A 21470-nucleotide genomic window follows, 5' to 3' on the forward strand; every position below is an offset into this window, starting at 1 on the left:
GAGGAACCACCCTCGAGGTTCACACTTGAGGGGTTGCCCGACAGAGTCGTATCGGGAGTAGTGAAGGAGGAACCACCCTCGACGACCACGACCGAATAGCTACACTACAGATATCTCATCAGGAGTGATGTGCGAGGTATCACCCTCGACACTCGATGGTAATTATGCAGAGTCGAGCAACAAAAGGGGCGTGATGTGATGTGAGGTGTCGGGTCTGGTCGTCGATCACGTTGATCGAGTCGTCGGTGATGAAGCAGGGGCAACAAGGACAAGGTGGGGGTCACTGATGGATCACTAACCAACCTATACTAAGCAGTTTAGGATAAGCAGGTAGGTAACAATAGCAGGTACAAAAGCAGGCTATGCATCAGAATAGGTGCAATCAATTACAGTAGCAAAATCTAATGCAAGCATGAGAGAATGGAATGGGCGATATCACGATGATCAAAGGGGGGGCTTGCCTGGAAGCTCCGCTGAAAGGGAAGAAGTGTCATCGCCGACGTAGTCGATCACAGGGGCATCAACATCCGTCTCGGGGTATATCGGAGAGAAGAGGGGGAAGAAACAGTAAATACAGAGCAAACAGATGCATGACAGGCAATAAGCAGCGCTAGGAGTATTCTAACGCAGTGCTACGCGATACAATGAAGGGGAAAACATCCAGGAATGTTTTCCCGAAGTTTGGCATTTTCAGACAAATGAAACGGAGGGGGACGGTTGTATGTTCGCTATGCTAGGAGTGTGTGACACACGAACAGACTGCGTAATCGGATTCGTCTCGTCGATCTGAGCAACTTTCATGTATAAAGTATTTTCATCCGAGTTACGAATTATTTTAAATGATTTTTTTTAGTTTAAATGATTTTCTAAAATTACAGGATTTAAATTAAATCGAAAATGGGTTTACTATGTCAGCGTGACATCAGCATGGCATCATCAACGCATAAGCGGTCAGCTGACCAGTCAACAGGGTCCACGCGAGGCCCACTGGCAATGACTGGGCGATGCCCAGTCAGCCATTGACTGGCTCAACAGGTTAGGGGGCACGTGGGGGCCACCAGTCAGCGACCCAGCGGGTGGTCCCGAGGCGGCCACGTCGGCGCGGCCGGCGGTGAAGCTCTAGCGATGCAGATCGCGGCGGCGGGGCTCGGGACTTCGCCGGTATCACGCCACAGGGGGCCGTTTCGAGCACGGCCGAGCTTGTTCAGAAGCGGGAGGAGCGGCACGTCCAGCGGTGGCCTCAGCTCATGCTGAGGCAGGCTGCAACGACGGTGGCGTTGAGCAGAGGTAGCGGCGGCGCTCGGGCCTCGATCGAGAGCGAGGCGGGGCGATTAAGGGGACTATACGCGGGCACGGGTCGGTGCCGCGGGCGCTCTGGCGCACGCCCAAAGCAGTCGCGGGCGCCCTGGAGTTAGCACGGCGCACAGGTGGCAGCCATGGCGGGCGGCGGAGCTCGGTAACGTGGCGGGACGGCAACGGGCGTAGAAAACGAGGGGTAGGAGGAGGGGGAGCACGTGGTGCTCACCGCCGTTGCTGGGAAGGCCCGAGGGAGAGTCGAGGTGGCCAGAGTCATTGGCGAGCTCGCGGTGGCCGGAGCGGAGGAAGAAGGGTCGGCCCGGCGATGAAGGGGCTCCCAGCTCCTGCACGTGGGCGTGGACGACGGAGCGGACGGCGGCGGTCCTCTTGGGCCCGTCAGCGTGGAGAGGGGTGGCCGGTGGCCGCGTCGACGGTGGGGCGCGGCGGCGGGCGTGCACTCGGCTGACGAGCAGAGGAGGAAGGCGAGGAGGAGCGGGCAAGCGAGCAAGGTGGAGAGGGGAAGTGGACGAGGGGAGTGGGAGGGGAGCCTGAGGAGGCGCGGGGCTGTCGCCCTTATCCCCTCCCGGCGCTGCCGGCGAGAGGGTGCGGCGGCGACCGCGGGCGCGATTGGGTGCGCCCGAGGAACAGGGGGGTCTGGTGCGGGGGAGCTGGGCTGGCTGCTGGGCCGACCTGGTGGGTCGGGTGGCCAAGCGGCCCAGGGTGAGGGGGGGGGGTTCTTTTCCCTTTTTTTGGTTTTCTTTTCTTTCAAAAACTTTACTGTTTTATTTAACTTTAGAGCATTTAATCATTTTGTAAAAAGATGATTTCTCCACTAATATTATCAAATGATTATTTGCAACAACTTGAACATTTTAATTTGCATGTTTGATAAATTTGAATCTTGACTTTAATTTGGATTTGAAATTTGAAAGATGTTTGAAAGCCACTGAGGATTAGCAATAGTAAGAGCGATGACATGGCATCATTAACACGGGATTACTGTAGCATAATTATCCGGGCGTTACAAAGAACCTAGTAATAAGATTGACACCATCATTTTATCCTTAGTGCCAACAATATAAATACGTGTCTTGTCCCTTTCTGTCACTGGGATATAGAAATTGCCGCTAGATTGAACCCACTACAAAGCACATCTCCCACTGAAGATAAATCAAACTTGGCCAAAGTAGATGGATAGATCGGAGAGAAATACAAAGCTTTAAAACTACGGAGCAAAGAAATTTCAAAAGATTCATATAAATTCAATGAACAATCTAATCATAAATCCATCACTACTAGGAAAAGGCTAATTAGTGGCGCACATGTTTTTGCCATTAATGGCGCACTATAGGTGCGCCACTATTATCACGCCATTAGTAACAAAATAGTAATGGCGCATCTTTGGTGCGCCATTACTATGCCTATCTTAATCTCGGGTCACTATGGCTTAATCTCAGGTCAATATGCTTAATCTCAAGTCAAATCGCACTTTGTGGTCAAACTTCTCAGGTCAATATGCTTAATCTCATGTCAAATCGCACTTTGTGGTCAAACTTCCCGAAAGGTCACCCATCCTCACACTACTCCAGCCCGAGCACGCTTAACTTCTCAGTTCTATCCAACCCCAGCACCAGCTCACTTCACAGGCACTTGTTGATATATCTATCATATCAATCCTATTAAACCTTGTTGATGTCTAGGACTTTGTTCATGTTCATGAGTGTGATAAAATTTTGAAAAAATATTTCAAACTTCCCGGTCATATTACATATCATATTTTGAAAAAAAATTCCAATTTTTTTAAACCAATTTTTTTCTGTTACTAGTGGCGCACCTAGCAAATGGTGCGCCACTAGTAAGTTTGATTTTTGTTTCATCCCCCCCCTAGATCTTAAAAGCCCCGTATCTTTCGTTCTGTTAGGTTTTTGGGGATTTTGAAGATGTTGAACGGGGTCCCCCTGGTTCAATTCGGATGTAACTTTTTGAGTAGATGATTTTTCATATAAAAAACTTTTTAATCCGAGTTCGTATGCAAAAGTTATGCCTATTTTACTAAATTCCAGAGAGATTTTGCAAATAAAGTCGAAATTCATATTTGTAAATTTTCCCAACAACTAGACCACATATCACATGGGAAACTTATTTTCTTTTAATTTTTTTGACATTTCCATCATTTTCTTTTTTTTAACTGAAAAGGCGGTCCACAGGGGGTGTGCATTTAGCACCAGGGTTACTAATGGCGCACCTGGTGTATGGTGCGCCATTAGTAGTTTTGAAAAAAAATTGTTAGTAGTGGCGTACCATGGGATAGTGCGCCATTACTAATAAGTTTTTTTTCAAAACTACTAATGGTGCACGGTGGGTGTGGTGCGCCATTACTATGTCAACTAGTAATGGCGCACTTTCCCATGGTGCGCCACTGCTAACATTTTTTTTTTCAAAACTACTAATGGCACAGCACTCACCAGGTGCGCTATTAGTAATATGTCAATAATGGCGCACCTGTATCTGGTGCGCCACTACTATATAGCAGTGGCGCACCACATACATGGTACGCCATTAATGTCCGTATCAGCTATAGCCCTTATCCTAGTAGTGCATAATTCATCGGATCCCAACAAACACTCCACAAGAATTAGATTGGATGGATCTCCGAAGAGATCATTGTATTGAGATCAAGAGAGAGAGAGAGAGATCTACCTACTACAATGGACCAGTAGGTCCTGAAAGAAGTACTCACGCATCATCATGGAGGCAGTAAGGCTGATGAAGATGGCCTCCCCAATGATTCCCCCCTTCGGCTAAGTGCCAGAATAGGGCTCTAGATGGGATTGCAACGGAATAGAGGCTTGCGGCGGCAATAAAATTATTTCGGGTCTCGCTCCAAGGGTTTTGGATATGTGAATTTATAGGCCAGAGATCAGGGGTAATGGAGCATCAAGGGGCCCACAAGCCACCCCATCATGCTCTACCCCGCAGGGCGTGCCCCCTGGCTTGTCTCCCCCTCGTAGGTCTTCTGGTCTCTCCCCGATGGTTCTAGGATCTCTTATGTTCCACAAGAACCGTCAAAAAGTTTTGTCATGTGTGGACCTTCGTAGGTATCAATTTTCTATAAAACTAAAACAAGCAGAAAACAACAACTCTATGCACTAGATTAATATGTTAGTCTAGAAAAATAATGTAAAATGATATAAAATGATGGACAAAGCATGTAAGAATGATAATATAATAGCATTTAATAATCAAAGAGTATAGATACGTTGGAGACGTATCAGCTCTAACCCCACCACGCCAGGTCGACCAACTACGTTCAACGCCTGGACCTCAGGAATGTGTCCCAGCCACGCCACCAGAGAGGCCGCTTGCCTTGATAATGGTGCCACCCAATCGCACCACCAAAGTAACCGATGAATCTGGAGGGAAGTGGTGGAGCCTCTTACTCAGCCAGATTCGTCGTCTCCATAGAGGGTCCATACATGGATCGCAATAAAAACTCCGTAGTCTGACCACAAACCCGATGACCATGGACAATAATATTTTTGTGGAGATACATGTGAGATAACAATAGACGCAAAACTCCAAAATAAAACCTTCAAGAAAGCATCATTACTCACACATCAACATTGTATGCTCCAGCCAAAAGGGAAACCTTAGGCAATCATGTCAAATCCGAACTTCGAGACAAAATAGTCTGGACTTACACATAGTATTTACAGAAGTAACGACACCCTCCCTCACTAATCTCTTCCTCCCTGAATTCAAGGTGGACCGGCTTCCCTTCTAATTCCCAATCAACACAACTCATGTCAGACCATCTATAATCATCCATAAAATCCACCCTTCAAGATAACACTTTGAACAAGGAAACAAATGCATACATCAAGCTGCCTCATCGTTCCAAAAAAGATAAATCATGAGTTTTCAATGGAAGACAATACAATCTAGATGTCAACAACCAATGTTACCATCCCATCTATGGTAATATGATCACACTGAAGTTGCTGACCTAAGAAGATTTTGTCAGAAGAGAATACACCATCCCATCTTTTCTGGTTGTTGCCACACAACCATCTGGTCGAGGATAGTCATGTGTGAAATAGAAGGACCTAGTAGCCTATACCACCAAATGTGCTCAGATGCCATGAATTGCTTGGCTCCAGATCTGGCTAGCAGCCGTAGGCGATTCCCACTGGACTGCATATCCGCAGCTCCACCCGTAGTCGACACCATGGCCGCACCATCACGTCACTGGTCGCCCGGAGATTAGCTCATGTCCACACTGTCGTGATGGTCAGCACCATGCCGCGCATGCCCACGCCTATCAGCATCGTGGCTAGCTCAACGCCCACATGCCTGTTAGATGCCACACCTGAATTCTTGCCTCCCCGCAGCCAAGCAATCACGTGCTACTCCGCCCCTTGAGATCAAAAAAGGCCTTGTTGTTGTCGGCAACGCGGACTTAGCCCTGCGGGGATGAGTATAGGAGGGGTGATGAGTATGGGGGCAACATGATGGGGTGGTAGAGGTCGGTGGTTAGGATTTGGCGGCGAGGATATGGGAGGTGGGATATGTGGGTACAGGGGGAAAGTTATCGCTTACTACCATACATGTGAACCTTCTATCTCATCATCTATTTTTGCATCAAAGTTCATGTGTACAAGTTTCTACTTTTTGTTTCTCCCAAATGAAAAAATATTTGAACACAAAACTTTGCAGATCAACATCACACAAGGACTACACCATGTGCCAATTTTTTTTGGATTTTTTGGCTCTGCAAAGTATTTTAAATGATGCAATTTATTCGAAATTTGTAATTTGACAATTTTATGTTTCATCAAAAAAATTATGCATAGAGTGGCACTTGTAGATAGGTTTAGATGCATAGTACCATATAAAATCTACACTGAGATGGGCACCTCTGTATAGTACTATTGTTCAATGTATACTATGAAACGGCATGCACGAGAGGGGCCGATGCCATTGGAGACCTGGAGTATGCTTGTGGGTAAGGAGTACACTGTACACGAGTATCGATTAGATAGCACATTGGCAAACTTGATCACACGGAACGTGGAACATGAGATAGTAATCTAGTGCAGGCTGCACAAGGTGTGTGTGTGCCTTCTCCTTGGCAGCTTTCCTCAATGTGTATTGTACTATTGTACTACATATTAGCAGTGAGGGTACAAATCGGTGTGTATGCTATGTGTCGCCCATCGACACCACCTCCGGAGACCACAGAGAGCATCAAGAAAATGGGAGAGATAGCTAAGGGAGCAAGAGTGACCGAGAGAGAAATGGAAGCGTGGTGGGGGTGCGGGCCTAATATACTATGGATTGTCACTTGCATCTTATTTCTAGGGTTTAATAGCACACTGCTAATCTCCATTATTGCATAATGAAACAGGAGAACACTTGCATGAATCATGACCGGTGGCTATGGGTTGCTACTGTAGATGCGTGAAGCTTTAGATTTGCGCTTTTAGTTTAGTTTCACCATGTAGATTTTTACAATGTTAGGATTACAATTAATATTTTGGTAGTGCTTATACAGTCTCGAGGCTGTAAACGTAAAGTAATCATCTAATTTGCACATATTATCTAATCCAATATTTTGGCTGCAAATTGTTTGTGTAAAGGTTTCCATGGTGGGCTCGTCCAAGTATGAGATATGTTGCAACCTTTACAACACAAGTAAGCATGCGACACAAGCTGTCTACAAAAGTAAAGGATATCAACTCAAGGCTCGAGGACATCATTGAAAACAAAGACAGATACAAAATGGAGCTCAATAACACGAAGTCAGAATTAACATGGAAAGCTTCTACATCAATATCTTATGCCCATAGAAATATGTAAGTGCAATAATTTAGTTATACTTGCTACGGCTAGTTTGCTAGTGGTTAGTGTGGTGATTATAACATCTGCCCATTAGGTTTGAAAATTTAGTATCGATTATCATTTATCATGTACTACCTTCGTACCAAAATACAAGACGTTTTTGTAGGCATCTTATATTTTGATACAGAGGTAATATATCTCATCATTATGGTATTCTCTCAATGGTTGTGTGTGTGTGTATGTGTGCGTGCGTTAAATTAGATGCTTAAAAGTAAACCTTCCATTTTGTAATGTATTGTGTATCAGTTTTCTCAAAATTTAATCTTCTTGACAATTTTTATAGAGAAAATTAACTATATCTACAATACCGAATACATTTCATATGAAAATATATGTCCTAATGAATCTAATTGTATTTGTTTGGTAATATAGAAGGTGATAAATTTTCTATAAACTTGGTAATAGTTACGAATTTTGACTTTCGAAATGGAGGGAGCATATGTTTAACTACGTATGCATATTTGTCTGTCTATATGTCTATCTTTCTGTATTATATAAGTATATGTTTGACTATGTATGCATATTTTTCTATCTATATGTCTATCTTTCTATATTATATAAGTATGAAATATTATGAAAAATTATGACACTAATAAATGAAGACAAAAATCCAAAACATTAATTTAGTAGGACCGAGTTATACAAGATCAATTAAGAAGAGTAGTCATGTTAGAGATGATAAGTAGATTTGGTTCCATGATTGTAGCTTGTTCAAAGAAAGAGCACAAGTACTTAAATCTTCACCTATCAAAGAAGAAGAAACATACGGAGGAATCAAGTAAATGACATTGGATTATGATGGCTTTAAAGGATAAAAGGATTACTAACTGAATACGAAAAAATAAAATTTGATTCCGTGTATAATTTTTCATGTAGAAAAGTCCAGTTATGTTTCGATGCAAGTGTAACAAGATTAGTGTAGATTATTTAACACCTGGTGACTATGTCACCCCTCTGGATGGCAGTGCCACCACATGTTATATCCGTTCAATGTATGCCCCGTGATCCATGCAAACACTATGCTATCATAATTCCTCCATCGGTATTCAGTTAACGAAGCATGCTGATGATCACTCTAATACGGTTCCAGTAGAATATGTGTCAGACTAGGGGTATCAAAATGTAAGGTCATGAATACTTAACCAAAAAGATTCCCTAATAATATAAAAAAGTATAACTTACTAACTTTCTATAATAGTACAAAAGAATTGGTTGGTGATTAAGACTTACATTCCTAAAAAAGTTCCACATGAACTCAAAAAAGATCCATGCGTATAGATAGTATCAACATTTAACATGTTAATACTTTGTGCTAATAACTCATCCCAGTGCAATTAGACAAATAGAAGACTAATCAATGACATGCCTAAAAGATGTTACACGGATCTTAAAGTGAGATCAGACGGAAGCAAGAGGGGTGGCAATGCGCACGGGTGGCAAAGAGACACACACACAGTATATAGGACAAATTACGACCGTGAGTTATATATATATATATATATATATATATATATATATATATATATATACCTACCATGTGATACCATCCTACCACCCGGTGGTAGTTACCCCACATATCTCATATGCTACCATGTGATACTACATATACCATTTTATTATTTCAAATATGTTCATATAATATATCTAAGATATTTCAAAGCAAGTTACATGAAAAAATTGCATATGAGTCCATAGTTTTTGTTATATTTGTGAAATACGTACATATTTGTACGTAAAAAGAGCATTCTTAAAACATGGTACATACTACCAAAAAATTAGTATATATACTACTTAATCATTGATATATACTACATACTACATGTACATACTCTCGGTTTCGACAGATACTACATACAACATACAAAACGCAAGTGATGGTAACTACCACTGCTTGTAGGAAACATGTGTCCTATATATATATATATAGTGTTACTATTCATCACCCAGGGTGCAGAATAAGTTATTCTTCACTCGAGGTAATCTTACGACCATTTCATAAATAAATTACATTTGAAATACAAATAGTTACATTCATATTGATTTACTGTATAAAATTTGGCATTAACAAAAAAATATAGGTCAAAAAATGTATTTTATATACATTTTACACTATGTTTTTACATTTGTAATTTTACGTAACATAAATTTTTTTACGACGATTATAGGTTTTCTTACGTTCTCTTTTTATCTCTAAATAAGACAAATTTACGAAACGTAAAATTATGGTGCATAGATGTTAAAATAGAGGTGGGTGAAGAATAACTATTCCTCACCCAGGGTGACGAATAGTCAATCCCTATATATCCTACCACCCGGTGGTAGTTACCCCACATATCTCATATACTACCATGTGGTACTATATATATACTATTTTTTTATTTTAAATATGTTCATATATTATATATAAGATATTTCAAAGCAAGTTACATGAAAAGATTGCATATGAGCCCATAGTTTTTGTTATATTTGTGAAATACGTACATATTTGTACGTAAAAAAGAGCATACTTAAAACATGGTACATACTACCTAAAAATTATTATATATACTACATAATCATTGTTATATATACTACATACTACATGTACATACTCTCGGTTTCGATAGATACTACATACAACATAGAAAACGCAAGTGATGATAACTACCACTGTTTGTAGGAAACATTTGTCCTATATATAACAACCATAAATTTAAAGTCAAACAAGCATAAAAATGTGTGGCTTGCAATATAACTTATTCTACACCCATGTGTGACTATTTCCTTTATATGGAGTATGAACTCTCACCACAAATTTTACTACTTAAGTATTGTAGTCATACTCTCCTATCACCCTAGACATATGACATTTATGACTATAAGATGGTCCAAAATGATTCTCTCAAAATAATCATTGCCACACACCCCTTTTTCTAGATACCCTTTTTACACGGTGTCGTTATGTGATGTATATCTACCATGTAACTACCACTATACGATGACCATATCGATATAGAATGCCTAAGGATATTTCTTGATGCCAAATAATGTCGTTGGGTTTACTAAAAAAGTCTCTGTAAGGTTGATCCAAATAGATATCTAGACTCTACAAGGATAAGGGAAGGTGTGCCTACGGCTATGGAAAGAGGAGACATGCTCTAGGGGAGTTTGTGCCTGCCGCGATCGATGACCCTTTGACCTCATATAAGGAGATCAATAAACCTGCAAAGGACAACGAGTTTTGCATCCTCTGGGGAAGATCTCACATCAAGCGACATCATCAGGCTTTAGCATCCAAGTTATCCTCTGCCCTAGCTTCGTAACCCTAGATCTAGATAAGTTGGATGGGAAATCACCTCTTGACTCCTAGCTAGTATATTCATGCCTCATCAAGAACCCCCATTTGATATGTCTAGAATATAGCTGCTCCTCATGGAGGCTCAACATGTATACATTGTGTCCTGGGTCTTCATCGACCTATTCCAAACACGATGCCTCACACACCCAGTCACACACACAAGGGTATGTGTAAGATTATGATCATTCGATCATCAATAGCACTCATTGACCATGTATAGACGATTAATGTACTGCTTACTAGTGGTCATGTAAGAGAGTAGAGGAAAGGATGGTGCCCTATGGGATCTTGATGTTAATGATGGTGACACGATGGTTTTACCAAGTCATTCCCCCGTATGGGTAACAAGCCTAAGTACTGCCTACTGAGGTTTTATGACCAGTGAGAGGACTATAATATTCTAGGTCTATTCTAGGCGCTCCCGCGAGTGCTCGGGGGGGGGGGGGGGGGAGGGAGAGGAAACCCTAGCCACCTAGCCATCTGATCATGTCTCCCACTTCTCCCCTCCTCCCCTCATCGCTGCCTTGGCACTGCCGGGCAATGCACGACCAAGATTGTCACCGGCAGGGTCTACCCTCTTCCTTCACTCAGTGTGGATTTGCGCGGGCTGAGGCCATCGGGTCACGGCATGGTGTTGAGCACGGGGCAGGGCGGCGCGGCCATAGGAGCTGGCGGCATAGTTGCAGCCTTCTCATGGCAACATGGAGGGCAGTCGGCAATGACAGTGTGCATCGTGGAAGATCGGGCGGTTGTGATACCCTCCTCCCTCGTTCTCCAGCGTCTCTCCTACTCGACCTCCATGCGGATCCAGGTGGTTGAATGCAAGATTCGTCCATCTCGATGGCCGGTGGCGCGAGTTGTGTTCGCAACAGGCTACTTCTCCATGGGAGGTTGTGGCATCTAGATCAAGTGGCATGTTGCGGTTTCGATCCCTTGCATTGTGGGGATCATATCCCTATGAGGTAGTGGAAGTGATCAGGGGAGCGGTCATCTCCTCTTCCTCGCCTAGCGGTTGGAGTGCCATCGGAATGGCCACCCTTGCTTGGGTTGCAGGGTGGAGGTAGATGGGGAAGGGTGCTACCGACTTGATCTAGTCTCCTTGGCCGATTTGTTTTCGTTGGTCGCTGCTGCATATGGTGGTGGCGCCGACGTGGTGTGTGCCTTTGTCCATGGTGTGCCGTGTCGATTCAAATGTCACCTCCGAGGTGACCCTAATGAGGACCAATATTTCGGAACCACTTGTACAACCCCCTGCCCTCATCCATATACATCCAGTCGGTTTGAAAACCATATTACACACACATTTTCTAAGATGTAGTGATTAGTGAAGTCGTTGACTTATCATCGTCTGTTATTCAAATGCTAGCATGTGATACATTTATTACAGTTGGTTTTTATAGTGAAACCATTTTTGATACATCATTTTTTGTTTTCCTATGTAACCACCCAAAGCTTGTGTAGGCTAGTGTGAAATAGAGCTTTGTCCTCATCATAGCAGAGTGCCATTATGCATTGACAAAACATAGACAACAACCCATAAGGAAACACATTATAATTCAAGCATACAACACACATACAATTATGTAATTATATTTAATTGAAGGCATGACCTTCTCATATCTATTTTTCTACTTGAAAATTCTCAAGACATATCTTTCAAGCTAGATCTTGGGCAAATCCAAACATCCACAAACCATGTGGAGAACTGATACATCTATGGTCCTTTACCTTAAGATGGAACCAATGACATCATATCTTCAACAGTTGTCCCACGAATTATATTGGATGAAGATTAATATGGTTCATCATATGTGTAGTAACACGTCCCAAATTTGGCGATTATGCTGCAAATTCACTTTGATGACTATGCTGCAATCTTGCCCCAAATTTTTCTGCAATACTATTTTGATTTCATGTGATCAAATATTGGAGATGTTGCGAACATATGATGATTTTGTTATATTGTTGATAAAGTTGAAAGAAAATATTGGCACTTTTTAACTCAATCCAAATATCGATAAATTCGTATTGATAAATTTTTTGACCTTTCCTTTGGATTATTACCATAGGTAGTGTTCGAGATCCAAGTGGCAGTATGAGGACCTTGAAAAAAATGTTGCAATCATTTAAGAAATAGTTATTTAATAGGCACATGATCGAGAGAAAATCTGAAATTTCACAAATGCTCATTATAAGTACATAAATTAAATACTTAATAATTATTCGAATCATGGTTTTTCCCTACACAACATGAATTACGAGTAGGTTATTGGAAGGGAAGTTAGCTAGATTCAACCTTCAATACTAAAAGTCCGTAGAAATGATTTATATTGCACTACAATAATATTAGATGTAAAATGATCCATTAAATTTTACTTACTAACTACTACACATTACTAACAAGTGACAATGGTTGAATTGAAGGGATGATTTACTGCCACCACATGTGCCAATACACGAAGATTGCCAAAAGAAACTCGAGAAAGTTTTTCTTACTCCCACTGAACATGAGAAACTGCAGAGTGAAGATCACCATCCGGTTGTGATCTCAGTGTTTGGAAAAAGTGGCATTGGCAAGACAACTCTCGTGAGAGAAGTATATGATAAAATAGCAAAGAAGAAAATTTTCCATGTTCATGCTATGGTGAGTTTTGTACCTTATATGACGGCTACCAATATCGTGCTGCAAATCATTCAAAAGCTGGCAAAAGATGATGAGAATTACACTAGAAGTGATGTCGACAGAAAATTTGAAGATCAAATAAGAGGGAAAAAATACTTGCTAGTGGTAGATGGTGAAGTTAGCAGCACTGACTGGAAGAAATTTCTACCTAACCTCAAAGTCGGTGCTAAAGGTAGTAGAATAGTGCATATCACACAGTATAAACCAGAAGAGCCATCTATCAGCTATCATCATGAAATCATTAAGTTGGAATGTCTTGGACAGAAGAAGGCTATAGAACTATTCCATAAGAGGCTACTCCATATTGATGTACATGATGAAAATTTGCATGAGCACCACCAAGTAATGCATAAAATCACCGAAGGGTTGCCACTTGGTATTGTTCTTTTATCAGGTCTTGTACAAACAAAGGAATCCCAAAGTGAGTGGAACAATGTATTGTTGGGGAACATAGCAGAAATTCAAAATTTTCTACGCATCACCAAGATCAATCTATGGAGTAATCTAGCAACGAGGGGAAGGGGAGTGCATCTACATACCATTGTAGATCGCGATGCAGAAGCGTTGCAAGAACGCGGATGAAGGAGTCGTACTCGTAGCGATTCAGATCGCGGTTGATTCCGATCTAAGCACCGAAGAACGGTGCCTCCGCGTTCAACACACGTGCAGCCCGGTGACGTCTCCCACGCCTTGATCCAGCAAGGAGAGAGGGAGAGGTTGGGGAAGACTCCATCCAGCAGCATCACGACGGCGTGGTGGTGATGGAGGAGCGTGGCAATCCCGTAGGGCTTCGCCAAGCACCGCGGGAGAGGAGGAGGAGGGAGAAGGGTAGGGCTGCGCCAAAAAGGAGACGTTCTCGTGTGTCTTGGGCAGCCCAAACCTCAACTATATATAGGGGGGGGAGGGGCTGCGCCCCCTCTAGGGTTTCCACCCTCAAGGGCTGGCGGCCAGCACTAGATCCCATCTAAGGGGGGCGGCCAAGAGGAGGAGAGGGGGGCGCCACTAGGGTGGGCCTCAAGGCCCATCTGGACCTAGGGTTTGCCCCCTCCCACTCTCCCATGCGCTTGGGCCTTGGTGGGGGGCGCACCAGCCCACCTGGGGCTGGTCCCCTCCCACACTTGGCCCACGCAGCCTCCTGGGGCTGGTGGCCCCACTTGTGGACCCCCGGGACCCTCCCGGTGGTCCCGGTACATTACCGATATCACCCGAAACTTTTCCGGTGACCAAAACAGGACTTCCCATATATAAATCTTTACCTCCGGACCATTCCGAAACTCCTCGTGACGTCCGGGATCTCATCCGGGACTCCGAACAACATTCGTTAACCACGTACATACTTTCCCTATAACCCTAGCGTCATCGAACCTTAAGTGTGTAGATCCTACGGGTTCGGGAACCATGCAGACATGACCGAGACGTTCTCCGGTCAATAACCAACAGCGGGATCTGGATACCCATGTTGGCTCCCACATGTTCCACGATGATCTCACCGGATGAACCATGATGTCGGGGATTCAATCAATCCCGTATGCAATTCCCTTTGTCCATCGGTATGTTACTTGCCCGAGATTCGATCGTCGGTATCCCTATACCTTGTTCAATCTCGTTACCGGCAAGTCTCTTTACTCGTTCCGTAACTCACATCATCCCGTGATCAACTCCTTGGTCACACTGTCACATTATGATGATGTCCTACCGAGTGGGCCCAGAGATACCTCTCCGTTTATACGGAGTGACAAATCCCAGTCTCGATTCGTGCCAACCCAACAGACACTTTCGGAGATACCTGTAGTGCACCTTTATAGTCACCCAGTTACGTTGTGACGTTTGGTACACCCAAAGTATTCCTATGGTATCCGGGAGTTGCACAATCTCATGGTCTAAGGAAGTGATACTTGACATTAGAAAAGCTCTGAGCAAACGAACTACACGATCTTGTGCTAGGCTTAGGTTTGGGTCTCGTCCATCACATCATTCTCCTAATGATGTGATCCCGTTATCAACGACATCCAATGTCCATGGTCAGGAAACCGTAACCATCTATTGATCAACGAGCTAGTCAACTAGAGGCTTACTAGGGACATGGTGTTGTCTATGTATCCACACATGTATCTGAGTTTCCTATCAATACAATTTTAGCATGGATAATAAACGATTATCATGAACAAGGAAATATAATAATAACTAATTTATTATTGCCTCTAGGGCATATTTCCAACAGTCTCCCACTTGCACTAGAGTCAATAATCTAGTTCACATCACCATGTGTTTAACATTCACAGGTCACATCACCATGTGACCAACATCTAAAGAGTTTACTAGAGTCAACAATCTAGTTCACATCACTATGTGATTAACACTCAATGAGTTCTGGTTTGATCATGTTATGCTTGTGAGAGAGGTTATTAGTCAACGGGTCTGAACCTTTCAGATCCGTGTGTGCTTTACGAATATCTATGTCATCTTGTGGATGCTACCACGCGCTACTTGGAGCCATTTCAAATAACTGCTCTACTATACGAATCCGGTTTACTACTCAGAGTCATCCGGATTAGTGTCAAAGTTCGCATCGACGTAACTCTTTACGAGGAACTCCTTTTCACATCTATAATCGAGAAAATTCCTTAGTCCACTAGATACTAAGGATAAGTTCGACCGCTGTCACGTGATCCATTCCCGGATCACTATTGTACCCCTTGACCAACTCATGGCAAGGCACACTTCATCTGCGGTACACAGCATAGCATACTGTAGAGCCTACGTCTAAAGCATAGGGGACGACCTTCGTCCTTTCTCTCTCTTCTGCTGTGGTCAGGTCTTGAGTCTTACTCAATACTCACACCTTGTAACACAGCCAAGAACTCCTTCTTTGCTGATCTATTTTGAACTCTTTCAAAATCATGTCAAAGTGTGTGTTCTTTGAAAGTATCATCAGGTGTCTTGATCTATCTCTATAGATCTTGATTCCCAATATGTAAGCAGCTTTATCAAGGTCTTCCTTTGAAAAACTCCTTTCAAACAACCCTTTATGCTTTCCAGAAATTTTACATCATTTCGGATCAACAATATGTCATTCACATATACTTATCAGAAATGTTGTAGCGCTCCCACTCACTTTATTGGAAATGCAAGTTTCTCATAAACTTTGTATAAACCCAAAATCTTTGATCATCTTATCAAAGCGTACATTCCAACTCCGAGATGCTTACTCCAGTCCTTAGAAGGATCGCTGGAGCTAGCATACCTTTTAGCATCCTTAGGATCGACAAAACCTTTCTGATTGTATCACATACAACCTTTCCTTACGAAAACTGGTAAGGAAACTTGTTTTGACATCCATCTGCCAGATTTCATAAATGCAGCTAATGCTAACACGATTCCGACGGACTTAAGCATTGCTACGGATGAGAAAATCTCATCATAGTCAACTCCTTGAACTTGTGGAAATACTCTTTGCCACAAGTCTAGCTTCATAGACGGTAACATTACCGTCCATGTCCGTCTTCTTATTAAAGATCCATTTATCTCGGATTTCATGGCTTGTAACCATTTGTCGCAATATGGGCCCACCATCGCTTTTCCATAGCTCATAGGTTCATCGTTGTCCAACAACATGACTTCCAAGACAGGATCACGTACTACTCTGAAGTAGCACGTATCCTTGTCGTCCTACGAGGTTTGGTAGTGACTTGATCCGAAGTTTCATGATCACCATCATAAGCTTCCACTTCAATTGGTGTAGGTGCCACAGGAACAACTTCCTGTGCCCTGCTACACACTAGTTGAAGTGACGGTTCAATAACCTTATCAAGTCTCCACCATCCTCCCACTCAATTCTTTCGAGAGAAACTTTTCCTCGAGAAAGGACCTGTTTCTAGAAGCAATTACTTTTGCTTCCAGATCTGAAATAGGAGGTATACCCAACTGTTTTGGGTTCTCTATGAAGATGTATTTATCCGCTTTGGGTTCGAGCTTATCAGCCTAAAACTTTTTCACATAAGCATCGCAGCCCCAAACTTTTAAGAAACGACAACTTAGGTTTCTCTAAACGGTGTCGTCTCAACGGAATTGCGTGGTGCCCCTTTAAAGTGAATGTGGTTGTCCCTAATGCCTAACCCATAAACGATAGTGGTAATTTGATAAGAAACATCATGGTATGCACCATATCCAATAGGGTGCAGCTATGATGTCCGGACACACCATCACACTATGGTGTTCCAAGCGGTATTAATTGTGAAACACTTTCCACAATGTCTCAATTGTGTGCCAAACTCGTAACTCAGATATTCATCTCTATGATCATATCACAGACATTTTATCCTCTTGTCATGACGATCTTCAACTTCACTCTGAAATTACTTGAACCTTTTCAATAATTCAGACTTGTGTTTCATCAAGTAAATATTCTCAGCATCTATTCAAATCATCTGTGAAGTAAGAACATAACGATATCCACTGCATACCTGGACACTCATTGGACTGCATGCATCAAAATGTAATTCTTCCAATAAGTTGCTCTCTTGTTCCATCTTACTGAAAACGAGGACTTTCAGTCATCTTGCCCATGTGGTATGATTTGCATGTCTCAAGTGATTCAAAATCAAGTGAGTCCAAACGATCCATCTGCATGGAGTTTCTTCATGCACATATACCAATAGACATGGTTCGCATGTCTCAATCCTTTCAAAAATGAGTGAGTCCAAAGATCCATCTACATGGAGCTTCTTCATGCGTTTTATCCCAATATGACTCAAATAGCAGTGCCACAAGTATGTGGTACTATCATTACTATCTTATATCTTTTGGCATGAACATGTGTATCACTACGATCGAGATTCATTTTAGGTGCAAGACCATTGAAGGTATTATTCAAATAAACAGAGTAACTGTTATTCTCCTTAAATGAATAACCGTGTTGCGATAAACATAATCCAATCATGTTTGTGCTCAACGCAAACACCAATCTCGATGGTAGAGGGAGCATGCGATGCTTGATCACATCAACCTTGGAAACACTTCCAACACATATCATCATCTCACCTTTAGCCAGTCTCCATTTATTCCGCAGCTTTTATTTCGAGTTACTAACACTTAGCAACTGAACCGGTATCTAATACCCTGGTGCTGCTAGGAGTACTAGTAAAGTACACATTCATATAATGTATATCCAATATACTTCTGTCGATCTTGCCTGCCTTCTCATCTACCAAGTATCTAGGGTAGTACTGCTTCAGTGACCGTTCCCCTCATTACAGAAGCACTTAGTCTTGGGTTTGGGTTCAACCTTGGGATTCTTCACTAGAGCAGCAAACGACTTGTTGTTTCATGAAGTATCCCTTTTTGCCCTTGCCCTTCTAGACTAGTGGTTTTACTAACCATCAACAATTGATGCTCCTTCTTGATTTCTACTCTCGCGGTGTCAAACATCGCGAATAGCTCAAGGATCATCATAACTATCCCTGATATGTTATAGTTCATCACGAAGCTCTACTAGCTTGGTGGCAGTGACTATGGAGAACTATCACCATCTCATCTGGGAGATTAACTCCCACTCGATTCAAGTGATTGTGGCACTCAGACAATCTGAGTACATGCTCAACGATTGAGCTTTTCTCCCTTAGTTTGCAGGCCTAAGAAACTTGTCAGAGGTCTCATACCTCTTGACGTGGGCACTAGTCTGAAATCCCAATTTCAGTCTTCGGAACATCTCATATGTTCTGCGACGTTTCAAAACCGTCTTTGGTGCCACAATTCTAAACCATTAGCAATACGCACTGAACTATCACGTAGTCATCAAAACGTGTATGCCAGATGCTTCGTAACATCTACAGACGACGTTGAGGTTCAGCACACCGAGCGGTGCATTAAGGACATAAGCCTTCTGTGCAGCAATGAGGACAATCCTCAGTTTACGGACCCAGTCCGCATAATTGCTACTACCAACTTTCAACTAAATTTTCTCTAGGAACGTATCTTAAACAGTAGAACTAAAGCGTATGACATAATTTGTAAAGATTTTTGACTATGTTCATGATAATGAAGTTCATCTGATTATTGAACTCCCACTCAGATAGACATCCCTCTAGTCATCTAAGTGATACATGATCCGAGTCAAACTAGGCCGTGTCCGATCATCACGTGAGACGGACTAGTCATCATCGGTGAACATCTCCATGTTGATCGTATCTACTATACGACTCATGCTCGACCTTTCGGTCTCTTGTGTTCCGAGGCCATGTCTGTACATGCTAGGCTCGTCAAGTCAACCTAAGTGTTTCGCATGTGTTCCGAGGCCATGTCTGTACATGCTAGGCTCGTCAACACCCGTTGTATTCGAACGCTAGAATCTATCACACCCGATCATCACGTGGTGCTTCGAAACAACGAACCTTCGCAATGGTGCACAGTTAGGGGGAACACTTCTCTTGAAATTTTAATGAGGGATCATCTTATTTATTACCGCCGTTCTAAGCAAATAAGATGCATAACATGATAAACATCACATGCAATCAAATAGTGACATGATATGGCCAATATCATTTTGCTCCTTTGATCTGCATCTTCGGGGCACCATGATCATCTTTGTCACCGGCATGACACCATGATCTCCATCATCATGATCTCCATCATTGTGTCTTCATGAAGTTGTCACGCCAATGATTACTTCTACTTCTATGGCTAACACGCTTAGCAATAAAGTAAAGTAATTTACATGGCGTTATTCAATGACACGCAGGTCATACAAAAAAAAGACAACTCCTATGGCTCCTGCCGGTTGTCATACTCATCGACATGCAAGTCGTGATTCCTATTACAAGAATATGATCAATCTCATACATCACATATATCATTCATCACATCTTCTGGCCATATCACATCACATAGCACATGCTGCAAAAACAAGTTAGACGTCCTCTAATTGTTGTTGCAAGTTTTTACGTGGCTTGTATAGGTTTCTAGCAAGAACGTTTCTTACCTACGTAAAACCACAACGTGATATGCCAATTTCTATTTACCCTTCATAAGGACCCTTTTCATCGAATCCGTTCGACTAAAGTGGGAGAGACAGACACCCGCTAGGCACCTTATGCAACTAGTGCATGTCAGTCGGTGGAACCTGTCTCACGTAAGCGTACGTGTAAGGTCGGTCCGGGCCGCTTCATCCCACAATGCCGCCGAAACAAGATAAGACTAGTAGCGGCAAGAAGAATTGGCAACATCTACGCCCACAACTTCTTTGTGTTCTACTCGTGCATAGAGGCTACGCATAGACCTAGCTCATGATGCCACTGTTGGGGAACGTAGCAGAAATTCAAAATTTTCTACGCATCACCAAGATCAATCTATGGAGTAATCTAGCAACGAGGGGAAGGGGAGTGCATCTACATACCATTGTAGATCGCGATGCGGAAGCGTTGCAAGAACGCGGATGAAGGAGTCGTACTCGTAGCGATTCAGATGCGACTGATTCCGATCTAAGCACCGAAGAACGGTGCCTCCGCGTTCAACACACGTGCAGCCCGGTGACGTCTCCCACGCCTTGATCCAGCAAGGAGAGAGGGAGAGGTTGGGGAAGACTCCATCCAGCAGCATCACGACGGCGTGGTGGTGATGGAGGAGCGTGGCAATCCCGTAGGGCTTCGCCAAGCACCGCGGGAGAGGAGGAGGAGGGAGAGGGGTAGGGCTGCGCCAAAAAGGAGACGTTCTCGTGTGTCTTGGGTAGCCCAAACCTCAACTATATATAGGGGGGGAGGGGCTGCGCCCCCTCTAGGGTTTCCACCCCCAAGGGCTGGCGGCCAGCCCTAGATCCCATCTAAGGGGGGCGGCCAAGAGGAGGAGAGGGGGGGGCACTAGGGTGGGCCTCAAGGCCCATCTGGACCTAGGGTTTGCCCCCACCCACTCTCCCATGCGCTTGGGCCTTGGTGGGGGGGCGCACCAGCCCACCTGGGGCTGGTCCCCTCCCACACTTGGCCCACGCAGCCTCCTGGGGCTGGTGGCCCCACTTGGTGGACCCCCGGGACCCTCCCGGTGGTCCCGGTACATTACCGATATCACCCGAAACTTTTCCGGTGACCAAAACAGGACTTCCCATATATAAATCTTTACCTCCGGACCATTCCGGAACTCCTCGTGACGTCCGGGATCTCATCCGGGACTCCGAACAACATTCGGTAACCACGTACATACTTTCCCTATAACCCTAGCGTCATCGAACCTTAAGTGTGTAGACCCTACGGGTTCGGGAACCATGCA

At 43.4% G+C, this 21470-nt stretch overlaps 1 protein-coding gene across 1 annotated transcript in view; it reads left to right on the top strand.

The window, feature by feature from the left end:
• Positions 1-21470, top strand: part of LOC109762324 (putative disease resistance RPP13-like protein 2) — a 37020-nt gene that overhangs the window by 13046 nt on the left and 2504 nt on the right. Inside the window, exons 2-3 of the mRNA XM_020321160.4 lie at positions 6936-7151; positions 12959-13650. Coding sequence (XP_020176749.1) covers positions 6936-7151; positions 12959-13650 — 908 coding nt within the window. The remainder of the gene's footprint in view (positions 1-6935; positions 7152-12958; positions 13651-21470) is intronic.

The sequence above is a fragment of the Aegilops tauschii genome, chromosome 2 (genome assembly GCF_002575655.3).
Source record: "Aegilops tauschii subsp. strangulata cultivar AL8/78 chromosome 2, Aet v6.0, whole genome shotgun sequence".
Taxonomy (NCBI): Eukaryota; Viridiplantae; Streptophyta; class Magnoliopsida; order Poales; family Poaceae; genus Aegilops; species Aegilops tauschii.